Source organism: Octopus bimaculoides, chromosome 11, assembly GCF_001194135.2.
Source record: "Octopus bimaculoides isolate UCB-OBI-ISO-001 chromosome 11, ASM119413v2, whole genome shotgun sequence".
Classification (NCBI taxonomy): Eukaryota; Metazoa; Mollusca; class Cephalopoda; order Octopoda; family Octopodidae; genus Octopus; species Octopus bimaculoides.
In genome coordinates, this window is record NC_068991.1 from 43,254,921 (window position 1) to 43,270,366 (window position 15,446).

Below are 15,446 nucleotides of genomic sequence, written 5' to 3' on the forward strand. Positions count from 1 at the left end.
TTGGAATAGCAGTTAGCTCACTAGCAGGTGACATTCTTTTTTCTTACAAAAGTTTTTAGGTTCCAATCAATCTCTAATATTAAAGACTGGAAACTATTTACAGCTGCACCAGTATTGCCAGCAAAGGTAGTGGAAAGTATTTAAATCCAAGCTATTATCAAGTATTAAATATTTGTCATCTATAACATTCTCAAAGCAAAAGCCCTCAAATTCAAATACTTAAAAGTTGTTAATCATAGTACCAATTACTAAATAACTAAAGTGTAAAGCATCTCGTATATCCAAAAATTAACATGAAGCCCTACATTCTTTCTACAACTAAGTCTGAAAACTACTTTTATCCTTATAAATGTTCATTAAAGTAGTGGTTTAGTATTTTTAAAATCTCAAAAATTTGTCCAAAAAGAATTCAACAGAAAAAACAAACAATACTATACTCTATATAAAAACAAAGTTATATTCTCAAATAAGATTCCTTGAAGCTTGTTAATTTCTAAAGAATGCTTTTGGTTAAGATAAAATGGGAACAAGAAGAGGAGGGACTGAATGAAAAAGCAAAAATTAAAAAAAAAGATTGACACCAGAAACCAGTTGAGATGTATTTCTCCTATATGTAACATTAATAATGAACCCTTTTGACTAAATACAAGGACAATATTTGTAGGAGAGTGTACAGATGATCAAATAAGCCAAGTATCTATCTTACTCGGTCTTAATAATTAAGCTGATGGTTATTTTAATTAATGAAATGACTGCTAGTACAACATACAAGAAGGTGAAAGGTAAAAAAATATTTATATTGCAAAAGTACAAATTGCATCAATAAATAGGCATTGCTCCCATAGCATTAGAGTCAGTTTACAGAAAATACAACCAACTGTGATACAGCTTTCTGCATAACTCTGTAAGAGAGAGAGAAATGAAGGAAAGAGAGGTGTAGTGTACAATTAGCACTTTCTGTTACTAATATCACAACAGAGTTGACTGTCCTAGTTCTTCATCCACAGTAGCTTCACATTGGTGCTGCTGCTTTCATAGACATATAAATTGCTTTCTGAAGCATCTCTTCTTCACTCAATTCTTCTGTAAGATAAAATCAGAAACACACATAAAATATTTGCAGCTGGTGCAAGCATGAAGAGACATAATACTTTTTAAAGAGTTAACTGACTAACTTCATGCTATTAAGAGTAACAATACAGAAATCTAAGATCAAGTGAAACATATATAGTTCCACTTTCCTCAGTCAATCTAGGTGACATAAGTTCCACTCCAAATTTTAAAACTGAGATTATTGATACAAGGGGCATCCAGTTGTAAAAAATTATCAATTCAATAATATGCAAACATCTAAATTTGTAAAATCATCCTTTATTTGTTAAGTTTGCTGAATTGGAGCTCAACACTGGCTTTATAAGGCAGTGACATACAATTTATAAGTGAATGCTATTGTGTTATGGGTAAACTCCCAGTAAGATGAGTTCAGGAACTGATTCATAATCTGTTTGTAACTGTTGCACTAACTTTCAATAATTCCTTTGAAAAAGCATGAATAAATCACCCATTTATAAGAAACTCTTATTTGTCATTATCATCATTGCTTTAACATCCACTTTTCCATGCTTACATAGGTCAGATGGAATTCACTGAGGCAGATTTTTTTATGATTTGATGCCCCTCCTGTCGCTAACCTTCACCTGTTTCCAAGTAAGGTAATATTTTCCCCATGGCCAGATATATTTTCATGGAAGAATAGAAACAAGTGACACCATTTGCAAGACAATGATGCTCATTTACAATGGTTGTGTGATAAATACACATACATACAGTCTCTCTCTCTCTCTCTCTCTCTCTCTCTCTCTCTCACACACACACACAATCAACTTCTTTCAGTTTCCATCTATCAAATCCACTCACAAGGCTATGAAAAGTAAATCAACTGTCAGACTTCCTTTCTCAAGTTAAATTAGCTATTAATTGAATGTGTGATATACTTACCCCCATTTTCTCCATTTTCCCCATTTTCTTTAACAGATTCAGATTCATTTTCCATATTAGTAACAGAAGAAGAATCGGCTGCATTATTCTGTAAACAATTTGTTTTGCTTAAGTAGGTGAGTCGTTTTTGGCGCAATTCATCAATGGATATCGGCTGTTTTGAAGGCTTTTGTGTTTGAGATTGTTGACTGGGAAGAGACTGGGGCGTACCCCAAGTCTGATGTACTTCCAAATCAGGAGTAGTATCTTCAGTTCCAAGACAATTATCTTCTGCCTTATCACCTGAAATCATTAAAAAAAAATATTAAATTTCAAAAGCATGTATGTCCATGTGTGTGTTTACATTTGTGTTCTATAAACGTTGCAAGCTACAAACTGTGCTGTTGCTATTACTTCTGTCAATATCCACTCGCTTTGCACTTTCAAGACGTGTAAAATTATAGATCGCTTACTTGAAAAACCAGTAAGGATTAATATCCAGCTGTTATATATTTGTTTAACATATGCTGGTATGGGAAAATGGACATAAAACAAATGCATATTTTACTTATTCCCCATTTTTAAAACCCTTTTGTTACCATATTTCCATTGATATACACTGCCTTAATTTCAATTAACTTTGAAAATAATGAAGAAATTAGAGAAACAACTGGTGTTTGGAACATAAATTAAAATGAAATTTTGATGAAAGATCTTGATTTATATCACTTTAAAAATATCATATATACAAACAAAACATTTCAATAGAAATAGAAAATTAGGAGCTGAGGTGATAAACTACTTTAGCTAACTTTTATTTGCCTGAATTATTTATATCACTTTTTCTTTTGCTACACTTATGAAAATGGCTTGAACAAATTAACTCATGGTACTGTGAAAGGAGATTTTCCAATAGCTACATAATAAAATTGTTTGTTTGGATAAGATCATGTCTTGGGAAGATGATAATGACATTTTGAGACTGACCCTTCATCTGAGAGAGAAAACATGATAAAAGGGCCAGTCCTGAAACATTAGATTCTTCTTCTCCCCACAGAATACAAACTTATCAAAAACCATGCCCCACACCTTGTGATTTTGCCAGCACAGACCACCCACCAGTTCTGCAGACTTTAGTATTTTTACTTATGTGGGAGACACACAGTGAAGTCGACCAGTTTATGACAGTAACCACTTTTGAAATATAATTCTTATGGGTTAAAAAGCAAGACTGGTTCTCTTGTATTAAGTAGTGTAAAAAATATATTCAGTCCATTCTGCAAGTAATTTATGATAGGGAGGGCATTCATTTGTAAAAATATGCAAACACTATCACTGAATACAGGTGAAAATTTTACAGTGTAACACAGGTGTCAGCAAGAATAGTACTGGGCTAAGAAAGTCATCAGGTTGCTAACGGCCTTATTAATGTACAGAGAGTGTGGTTTAGGTTTCCACAAGTTTAAAAAGAATCACCTCTCCAATAAACTGCAATTGAGTACAATAGAGGAGGAGGAGAAAAAAACTTTTCACAGCATTCAGCAAACTTGGTGAATGATAGATGAGTGTTTTTGTGTGTCTTGAAATGCTGAATTCAGGTCTTCCTCCCAAAGGCTACTGAAGAAGAGAGTAAACTGACGTTCTAGAATGATACTAAAGTTAGGGACATGTCAAAAACAGTATCTTGGCATCTCATTCAGGAATTTCAAGATCAAAACAAACATAAATTGTACAAGAGAAGAATAAACATTCTAAAAGTTTTTTCTATATCAAATATAGCAATTAACGCATCAAACAATAAAAAAAAACAAAACATGAAAATTTACCTTGCATACTAAGTTCAAGAGCAGTTTGTAAAAGTGCTTCTTCCTTATCTTTCAAACTCATTGCTAATGCTCTCTGCAATGAAGGATCATCCTTTTCAGCATATTCCCGAGTAGTCTCAATAACTTGCTGTAAACTGGGGTCCATCTGGTCTTCACTGTTGGATGCAGTTAAAGATGCTGCACTTTCTAAGGTAGGTTTCACTGGCTGTACAGCAGGATGAATTTTTAAAAGTTGGTCAGCATCACTAGGTGGCAAGTTACCAATGATAATAAATATTGAATAACCTGTGAGTAGAATAATATGAAAATACTATTGTTGCTTGGAGAGGAAGAGAGAAAGAGAGGAGAGAAGTGAGACAGATTAAAAGAAATACATTTATTTCTATTTTTCTCTACATGTACCGAATGGTTCTAAAAGAATTACCTAATTATAACAAAATGCTGCAGTTTGTAGTTATAGGCATGGCTGTGTGGTAAGAAGCTTGCTTCTTAACCACATGGCTCCAAGTTCAGTCCCATCGCATGGCACCTCGGGCCGACCAAAGCCTTGTGAGTAGATTTTGGTAGACAGAAACTGAAAGTAGTCCATCATGTGTGTGTGTGTGTGTGTGTGCGTGTGTGTGTGTGTGTGCATGTGTTTGTCCCCCACCACTGCTTGACAGCTGGTGTTGGTGTATTTATGTCCCCATAACCTAGTGGTTTGGTAAAAGATACTGATAGAATAAGTACCAGGCTTTAAAAAAATGTACTAGAATCAATTTATTTGACTAAAAATTCTTCAAGGCAGTGCCCTAGCAAGGCTATAGTCTAATGACTGAAACAAGTAAACAATAAAAATATATTTCCTTTTTTCCAGTTAAAACTTTTGCTAGTATTGATACCAAACCCACTTTAATGTATAGTGGGAGAGCTGTTGCTGCCACAGTTGAGTAACCCAGTAATGTCTTCCTGGGGAGACCAGTAACAAACTGTATGTCTTGTCTCTCTTCCATTTAGGACTATATTACATATATTGTCATGCAGTATTTGGTCTTGTGACTGCTCTGCATATAGCAGGAAGGTGGAAGGTGACTGCAGTAGATTGATGTAAAGTACACCCAAGTTATTTTGGTATAAAATAGTTACAATTTATCAGATACTGGCAGCCTAGTACAAAGTTTGGGCCCAGAGAGAGTGGAGAGATACATTGAGTTTTCAGTTATTTTGGTGTATGTTTTATGTAAATCTGGAGAGGGAGAGGTAGCAAATTAAAAAAAGGTTAGAAGTCTAGTTCCAATAATGTTTACAAGTGGTTAACCATGTAGTTATAATATTTATGCACTTTGTAACGTTTGAATGGAATAAATCTACTTTGTGTAAAAGGTTAAATGAAATACAGTATCTGTGACAGTATCTGAGCTTGTGAGCTTTGAGGCTAAAATTTCATACCAATTATTTGCAAAAACCGAAAAAGAATTTTTCTAGAACCATTCAAATTGTTTCTATCTTGTTTCTATCCATTCACAAATTCTTAATATCATTTTCATATTCAACAGATATGAATTTAAGATATTGGATTATTAACAATATGGTCATCAGGAGTACAAAACACATTGGTTTGTTGTTGTTTAGTGCCAAGTCAGCATTGATTCAGTAGATCTATGATCAAAAGCAATTTAGACATGACTGTCCTGTGTTTTATTCAAACACAGTTTATCTAGAACCACATTTTTCAATATCCACCTTTTTCTTTCTTTTTGAGACAACAGAGTTAGATTTGGCCACTATATCTATCTCATCAAGCAACTTCATATAGGTGCCCACATTGTGTTGCACCATTCAAGCAGAGCACACTACTCTGTCTCAATCTACTTGACAAGACTATCAGTATTATTCTCACTTCAAAATTTAAAAAAAATCAAAGAGACAAATAACCCATCCAACTGTAAGAAAAAATTACTTTCCTCTAATAATCCATATGCAAGAATATCAAAAGTAATTTCACCAACTCTAGTTGTTGTTCAATCCCAGGTTAGCCCTGATCAAGTAAACCTATGATCAAAAGCATTCCAACTGTGACCATTCCATATTTTTTCAGATACAATATATTCAAGGCTATTGTATCAAATGTCCTTTTTTTTAAAGACATTAAGGTGTGATTTGAGGGATACTGGCTATTGTTTGTAGCAAGCCAACTAATCACACAGAGGCTCTTTTGTTGCCTCATTCAACTCTAGTTTGGAATAGTTGGTGTAAAACTAGAAAAAATGTAAATATATTGCTCCTTGATGTCATAAGTTAAATGGTTCTGAAATAACATTTATCTAATTCACTGCAATATATAAATTTAAAGGCAAATTTATGAGGATATGAGAGTAAAAAAAAACACAGGAAAAGAAACAGTAGGTGGGAAAGTGAGAGGAGGGGGGAAAATCACAGCACTGATGAAATATATTTATTTATATATTTATATATATATACACACATATATATTACCTTCTTGTAGTAATTGTATGATAAACAAAGACAGATATGTGTCTGATATGAGTTCGGGACCACTCAGTAAAGAGTTTAAGTTAAACCATTGGAAACCAATTTTACGTATAGTGAACCAATGTTCCTTCATGTTGCATATATAAGCTGTTTGTTGTCTGAAATGTAAACAGTATGTCACTAAATAAAGTCTGATGTTTGCATCATGAAGATTCAAAGGAAAAAAAAATAAAATAAATAATAAATAACTTTTTTAATGTATAGTTAGACCAACTTACAAAAATCTTTATGCAAATGCTGCTTTTTAACACTTTAATACTTTTGTTATTTGAAATGGATGTTAAGATGGGTAACTGTATGGCAGACCAAAGTCCTCACTGTCACATCTCTACTTGGAACCATTTATGTTGCTACTGCCTTTTTGGATACATGTGAATGTTAAATTTCCCATGCCAATCTGAAGCTTCATGTCTATGAAAGAAACCGGAGTGTTTTACATATAATGTGGTAGTAATGTGCAGTAATATGGCAACAAGGTCAGAGAACCAATTCAATGATATCCATTTCAATCCATAGGGTGAGATATTATTGAAGAGCTGGGGGGGGGGGGGGTGATTAGAGACATAAAGGCATGGAAAGCAACTGGACCATCAAAGATAGTTGCTGAGATACTGAAAATATCTGATGAAGTAGGATATCTGCTAGTCACTCATAGTCAATCAAGGATGTCTCATACCCAATGCCAGGTGTATAAGTTTCATCATTAATCGTGACACAAGCAAAAGAGATGCTCTAGAAAGAATCAATTACAGGAGCATCAAATTAATGTCTGATGTTATGAAAGCAACAGAAAGCATTACATAGTTGATTAAGAAAAGAATTAGCTTACATGAGATGCAGTTCAGGTTTGTGCCTAGCATCACAAGTACCCACTTCCTAGTGAGACAATAATGAGGAATTCTTAGGTAAGAGAGCACCAGTGTATTTATATAATTCATCTACCTGGAAAAGGTTTTTCAGAGGAAACCACAATATGTATTCTGGTGATCACTATGAAACCTTGATGTAGTTGAATGGCTTGAGAAAGCTATGAAAGCCATCTACAGAAATGATGAGGACATCTTTATAGATGGTTTGAAAATTAGCAATGAGTTCAGCAAGGAATTTAGGTAGGAATCCATCAGAGCTCAGTTTTCAGCCTCTTTCTGTTTACAACAGTTCTCCAGGCCACAACAACATGGGATCACATGTACGCTGATGACCTGGTTCTTAAAGATGAATCTGTTAAAGAATTAAAGAAAAAGTTCCAAACATGGAAGTAAAGCCTACAAACATAAGGGCTCTAAAGTAAATCTAGCAAAGGCAAAGAATTTAGTTAGCATGAAAAGAAAACAGGACTCTGCTACCATTAGGAAAGAGGCCATGCTCTATGTATAGAAAAAGATTAAGTTGAAACTCTATACTGTGTATCAAAAGTAAACTACAGGTGCAAAGCAGATACAGTGAGGTACACAGGTAAGCTGACAGAAAAGGAAGAATTCCTATTTGGAAGATGCAGAGTAGTTTGCAGTCGGAGTCACTACTCATGAAATAAATTCTTCCAGATGCTAGTAATGCCTTGAAGTAATTGTTTGTGTCAATTACTTGTGTGACATAATAAACAATGGAACTAGTTGATCCAACATCATAGTAGAGTGAAAAAAGTTCAGAAAGCAAGTACTTCTGCTGGCAAAAAGGGGATTCTCTCTACATGAAGGGCAGATTGTATGTTTCTTTTTTTATACTTTCCTTCTATCTGTATACTTGTTTATCTGCAAGGGAGGATAAGAGGTACGGTGGTTGCTTTATGTGAGATGCTGAGAGATGACGGGAGGAACAGGTTTATTGCTGTGGAGGAGATTCATGTCAACATTGCATATATATAAATGTGTCTGTGTGTGCAAACATATATATGTGCGTGTGCGTGCACACACACACACACTCACACACACAGAGGGTGCAGTGAGTATGAGGACAATTATCAGTATATTACACTCTTCAAACCAAAATAAAAGTTTTTTTTATTTCTTTCAGATCTTCCATGACAGATAAAATGTTAAGAGAAGTGAAAAGACATGCAGTCATTGTTGCCATATGTGCAGATCAGAGCCATTTAGAAATTGCCAACTTTCTAAATGTTGCAAGATTTTTTTGTATACGCAGTTCAAATAGAATTGGAAGCCAGTGACAGGATTGTTTCAACTTTATCAAAGTTTCATCAGTGTGTGTGTGTGTGTATAAACAAACACATGTGTGTGTATATGTGTGTGTGTGTGTGTGTGTGTGTGTGTGTGTGTGTGTGTATGAATACAAATATATGTATAATGGACATTAATTAGACTGCCTTAAACAAGATTTAATGCCTTCAGAAGTTTTAACCTAAGAAAAATTGTTAGTACTGACACTAGTGTAGTGACTTTTACAGGTATTACAATGAATCTAACTTTGGACACTCACAGCCCTCTATAGAATACCTAATGAGGTTATACAATTTATTTACAAAAAGTCTAACTGTTTGCCTAACATTCTCAAAATGTTGCCAAGATAAATCAGTAAAAGAATCACTAAAATATCAAATGAGGAGACTTTTAATGGTACTGCTATATTTTATAATGAATCCCTGAGCAGAAACAGCTTTGACAATGGAATAAAATACAATCCTTTCACAAGGCATACTCAAATGCTAGAAAACCCAGACAAAAAAAACTAACCAGTATAACCCCACTACCTTTAATTAAAATGTTAGAACCAATATTGTCAAATCCCTAGTAATCATAAGTTCCAAAAAATATTTAACACATATAACCTCAAAGTAGGTTATAGCTGCACTGATATTTCATCTCTTCCTTAGCCAGAATCTATAGGAAAAAAACTAAGCCTTCCCTCCCATGATTCCGCACTTCAGTGCAACTTCCTTAACAAAAGTATGTGCCCTTTATATGGTAAATACTTTCAAGAAATATCATTTGCTGTACCAAATTTTCAACCAATGATGAAAACAATGATACAATGTGTTATATAGGCCTTACTGAGAATTCATTTAAATCCATATATACTTAGCATACACATTCATATATAAGACAAAAGAATCTACAATAACACTTTTGAAATATAATATGACAAAACAATATTCCACATATTTCACAATATATATCTGTGCAAATTGAGACCAGATCCATGTTATTTGTGGTTTGGGACCAGTATATACACAGTCTACATTAAAAAATCATGCTATTTGGAGTAGTGTTATTTGAGGGTTTGTTATGGAGAGAGACAGAAAAAGAGCTGTGTTGGATGAGAGAGACTACTTGAGGTAGTATTCTACAGCTCTGTGCTCTTACTGACACCAACCCTTACATATTTTCAAGGAAGGTACTTTATTTCCCACTATTACATATCAAACCACTGCTGGATATCTTGTTTACATAAACATCATCACTGCTGAAGTGATGTCAATGCTATACATGTGGAGAAAAAACCACAAATATGTAAATCTGCACACAGATACACACACATACAGACAGAGTTTCCACCTAGCAAGTTTCACTCATAAAGCATTATTCAGCCTGAGGATATAGCAGAAATCATTTGACCAATGTGCTACAGAGGGATTGAACACAAAACCTTGTGGTTGTGAAGTGAACTTCTGTGTTAGAAAGTTGGCTATTAGAGTGAGGCTGTTTATTTGTATGCTTTAGGTTGCACTGGGTGATCTGGGAAGCAATGATATCCAAGCAGGAGGAAATGACTTTAACATTATTGATACTGAAGAACTTGTTGTATTTGTGTGTTAATGAGAAATGTCTTGCAAAAGATAGAAAGTTCCTGGCTATAGAAAAGACTACATTCATGTTAAATGGTAGATTAAACAAGATTATTGTCTTCTAATTCATCTATGGTGTATGTGTGTTTTCTTCCTTACATACTAGCTTCCCACTCGTACTTAGTTATAACAAGAGGAGCCTTGTTAAAGATATCTGCCTTGTTCCAGTTACAAGATTCCTAATTATGGCTGAGAAAATAAATATATGTCCTTGTTTAGCTTTCCATAGAACATTTTTACCTATAGTTATGCTTAAATCAAACTCCTTGAATACTCCTGTACAATCTATCCAATGCCATTCATATTGCATGAGATTATCAAGATATCATCTCTGCATAATCTAGAGCTATGAAGGGTGGTATACTTTCTAAGAAAAGCTCTCTGTGGAGACACTGAACAAGCCTTTTTTTTTTTGTTCCACCAAGTTTCATTGTGATATAAGAGTACCTTTTTAACATTTATTAGCAACTCAATGTCTTGATTACTAATTCAAGTAAATTCTTTAAAGAAGTCAAAGGCTTTTGAGTAGAAAGATTGGAAGAGAGGGAAACGTTTAAAATAAAATTTAAGGGTTCAAAAAAATCCATGCTTGACAGTCTTGATAAATGGTGCTATTTCTAGTTTTTTTTTTTTTCATGATATGATTTTTAAAACAAAGTAAGCAATAATTTATTTGTTATAAGTTAGACAAATGTATTGTCAAGGCATTGTTTTACAGACATATGGCCTCCTTGTCAATAATCTTTACCTATTTTATTAGTAAGGGATCTCTTATTTCATATGTCTTCAAAAACATAAAATTTGTAAAAGACATGAAATTTGTAAACAAGTGAAAACAACACTGAAAACAACACTGCTGGCAGCTTGCAACTCCTGTAGAGTGCAAACATAAACAAACACACATGTATATATACAATGGGTTCCCATATAGTTTTTCTCTAGCAAATTCACTCACAAGGCATCAGTTGACCTGGGGCTATAGTAGAAGACATCTACTCAAGGTGCTGCACAGTGAAAGTGAACCTGAAACCACTTGGTTAGGAAGTCAACTTATTAACCACACAACCATATATGCACGTCTTACAAAGTAAGCATTATATTTTTATAATTTTATAAGATAATTTTTCTATTAAATTCCCATGCAAAGTGCACCAATAATATGCCTGTTTCATCTCGTGTGTACCATAAAGTCAAAAAGATTAAAAACCACTGGTTTAGAGTCAACATGGCAAAGACCAAATTAGATCATGAAATTCAAGAAACATGACATATAGGTTGATACAAACAATGAGTACATAAAATAAGCAGCAGGATAGTTTTGTTGGGCTCACAGAAAATCAAGACTTCAGATGTGTTAGAATGCACAGAAGTAGCTAGCATTTGGATCATGCATAAAATGAAGCCCATGAATTTTTCAGTTGACTTACAAGACATAATTGAAAGACTGTCATAATGGTAATTTAATTAATGCAACAACTAGTAGTAGCAAAAAATAATTTTTGCTGGAGAAGAAAGGGTTGGAAGTTGTTGCTTCTGCTGATTACAAAGAGTTTTTCTATTAGTGAAAAAGAAAAACCAGATAAAGCATATGTAGAAAGTAAAATTCAACAGATCATCAGACTTCTGTACTTATTTCTCATAACCAAACAAATATATAATGTTAATCTGCATAAAAGGTAGAGCACAAGTGGGCAAAGAAATGGCCGAATATTAAAAAGAATCAACTGAAGTATGCAGGAGAGATAACTGTGCTAGTATAGTGATGTGAATGCATGTCTAGTGTTTAGTGAAAAGGTGCCAAGTATTGATGGAGAGTATCAGTGTAAAAAAAAAAAGACTAAGGTCAGATCTCAAGATGTTGGGCTTCTCAGAAGAGACAACTAAAGACTGAAATTATTGATCATAGGCAGTATGGCAAATATATCCAACACAGAAAAGTATGTTAATACATGGTGAATGACATATGCAACATTGTAAGATAACAAGAACTCAACTAAGCAAAAATATTTTCAAAGAAAAGTGAGTGGAGTTTAAACATTTTGCTACATCTGACCCAAGAGAAAAATTCATTTTAAACTATCAAATTGTAATTATTACAGTGAAGTTGCTGTTGTTAATGTAGTGACTTGTTCAGTTCTGGTTGTGAAAAGAATACAGTAGAGTAAAAATAATCTAACAATATTTGGTGTGATGAAATGTACTTACAGAGGATTTTCTTGTGCTTCCTTAGCTTTTGGATGTTGACTACTAAAAGGTATTATATCTAAATTCCATACTCCTAATGCATTTGTTATAACTTGTATTGAGAAATATCCTCGTTCATCCATATTTGAAGACGGTTGCTGTAAATATAAAGGATAAATGTACAAATGTGTGTGTGTATACACACACACATTCAACAATTATCAACAAAATATACACAGAAAACATAGCTAAAAAGTAAAGAATTTCAACATCAGATTTATCCACTTATTACTAAATAAGATATTCAAGATCAAATAGAAAGCAAAACGTCTTAGTAAATAGCAATGGACATTGAATATCAATGTTAGAAGTGTAGAAATGATAGATTCGAAAATTTAACTATTTAAAATATGAACCAACAAATCACACTCACATTTTTTAAGAATCCCAACCACATCAAAACTAATATGTATTGTGAAGTTAAGAAACATCCAAGCAAACTGGATACAACTTGCATCTATAGGTTATATATTTTTTTAATAAAAATAACTACTGACCAATATATTAGGCATTCCAACACTATTCCATGTCACTGAACATACTTAAACCAGATGTGCTATACATCACTTGCCTCAGTTTATCTAAGGGCAAACTTTCAGACACCAATAATTCACTGTATATCAAAATATAATATGGGTGCAGAAAAATGATGTCTTCCAACACACACCACTTAACTACCCCTCAACAGCTAATACTTCATCACCATTCTCTACAACCAACAAGATTCTCATCATTTGACTGGCATTCCAGCCATGACCATCCCAATTTTTCTAGTGCATTATATTCAGGATTGCTTTATCCAGTATATTCATTCATTTTTAAGCTGGGCTACAATACTAAATAACTAAATATCTCTTTCTTCAACTAATTAGACTTTAGCCTATAACCTAGCTGTCTTTAAACTATGACCAACTACAGGAACATTAAACATATCATCATCATACTGAGGTAGCAAGAGAGAGAGAATAGAAATCTTAGAATTAGCTATTTCTAGCTGATTAACCAACTGACATGCAAACTTCATTTGCAGTATAGTGGTCAGCTATACAAAGGCATGTATATAGAAGAATAGAGCTGTGGGTAATACCTAGTCATTAAGCCAACTATCCATGTCATAATCTTGATTACTCAGAGTTAAGTTAGAACTACACAACACCACCATTACCACCAGAATATCTCCAAAACCACTGTCAAAACTTCCACTGGACACTTTGGAATGACATTCAGTTCCAACTTCCTTTTAAATCAAAACATGTTACCAAATTTTAAATGTCACTGCAATTTTCTTAACCAAAGTTAGTCTTCTTCAAGCTCATTTTCAGTAGGCAAAGGAATGCAAGACATGAATAAACTTGGTAGAATTTGAACTCACAACAATAAGATATTGAATGAAGTATCATAACACATCTGGTCTAGATTTCTACTGACTGAACCACTGTTATTAAAAAATCAAATATCACCAACCTATATGTATATGCCCCCAAATATACATAACACTACAGGTTTTTCCAATATAAATTCTGCAAAGTCAAAACAGTATGTTGTTTTATTTTATTTTGTCAATACAGAAGTACTGCATGGACTAAACTGGGTTGGCATTCAGTACTAAATAACTAAACATCTCTTTCTTCAACTAATTAGACTTTAGTCTATAACCTAGCAGTCTTTAGACTATGAACAACTACAGGAACATTAAACATATCATCATCATTTTCACAAAAATAAACAACATGGGTATATGTATATTAACATCTCACTCACCTCTAAAAAGTGCATATATTCTTGTGAGTTCTCACCACCCTCAGCCATCTGCTCCCTTTCTTGGTCATCTAATTTCTTGGCTATTTGTGCCAAATCTATAGGGCTGAAATACTGGCCTTGAAGAAGGGAGTTCAGACAGTGAAGGGCACATAATGAACCCTGTTGCTGTAAAAGAAAACAGAAAAATAATACATACAAAGCTGATAAAAGAATTTAACCTGTAAATTATTTTATGAAAATCTTGTATGGTTTAAGTAAAGAAGGAAAACAACAAGAATGATTCCAATTTTTTTATATTCGTAACTTACAAACCCTAGCCTTCTTAAGCCCTTTTATAATAAGAGAGAATATTTCCTCCACAATAATTGCAGTGAATTTGCCTTTAGAAAAGTTGAAATATGTCAAAAACATATTTTAACTAACTGAAAGTTCTATAAATATACATCCATATCTATCTGTCTATCTATCTATCTATCTATAAATATATATATATATATACACATACACACACACATTTACATGTGTGAAAATATATATACAGAGCAAATAAGAAAATGGAGTGGATAAACAATCAACAAACATCAGCCTGTAAACATTCAATTATATCTATTTATTAATTGATTACAATCATATGTGTAAGTGATCCAAAGAAATGAATGAAATAAACAAATAAATAAGTAAATATATAAATAAAAATAAATGAATAAGAATAGATGAGTGTACAAATACTAAACTCTTACAGCTGTTTGGACAAAGGTTGGACAATGATTGAGCCCCAAGGCTTCATCAGAAAGACCAAATGTTAGGAAACTAACATGTGGGGAAGTAAGTTAAAATGAAAAAGTAAGATAAAATAAAATAACATAATAGAAATAGTAAGGAATGGTAAGAATGTCATTTCAAGGTGCTATCATAATCCACGATATTACATCTTATGGTAAAGAAAGTCACTTCCAGAAGAAATTTCCGCAAGCTATGAGGACTACATCGTATTTCAATTATACTGGGAGTATACCCGCTAGGGGTATTGGGATTAGGTTTCTGTGAATAAGTAACAAGTAATAACATCACACTAAGGTTTTACCCAATTTTTCTTTCATTGATATACTTATGTATTGAATTACCCCAAACAGGTTCAATTTAAGTTAATTCTGCCAATTTCTTTTATAATGCTCTATTAAATAGCAGTTAGCCTCTAACTTCTGACCCCTGTGACATGGACCATACCATTAAACTCACTACACGTCTTACCCTCGATATTTCTCCTATATATATATGTGTACATATATATATATATATATATA

The 15,446-nt window shown here is 33.3% G+C and overlaps 1 protein-coding gene across 1 annotated transcript in view; it reads right to left on the reverse strand.

The window, feature by feature from the left end:
* Positions 1-776: 776 nt before the first annotated feature.
* LOC106873165 (ataxin-3) overlaps positions 777-15,446 on the reverse strand; it is a 16,058-nt gene continuing 1,388 nt past the window's right edge. The window contains exons 2-7 of the mRNA XM_052971762.1: positions 14,143-14,307; positions 12,343-12,479; positions 6,279-6,433; positions 3,804-4,088; positions 1,999-2,280; positions 777-1,083 (exon numbers count right to left, since the gene is read on the reverse strand). Coding sequence (XP_052827722.1) covers positions 1,013-1,083; positions 1,999-2,280; positions 3,804-4,088; positions 6,279-6,433; positions 12,343-12,479; positions 14,143-14,307 — 1,095 coding nt within the window. The 3' untranslated portion in view covers positions 777-1,012. The remainder of the gene's footprint in view (positions 1,084-1,998; positions 2,281-3,803; positions 4,089-6,278; positions 6,434-12,342; positions 12,480-14,142; positions 14,308-15,446) is intronic.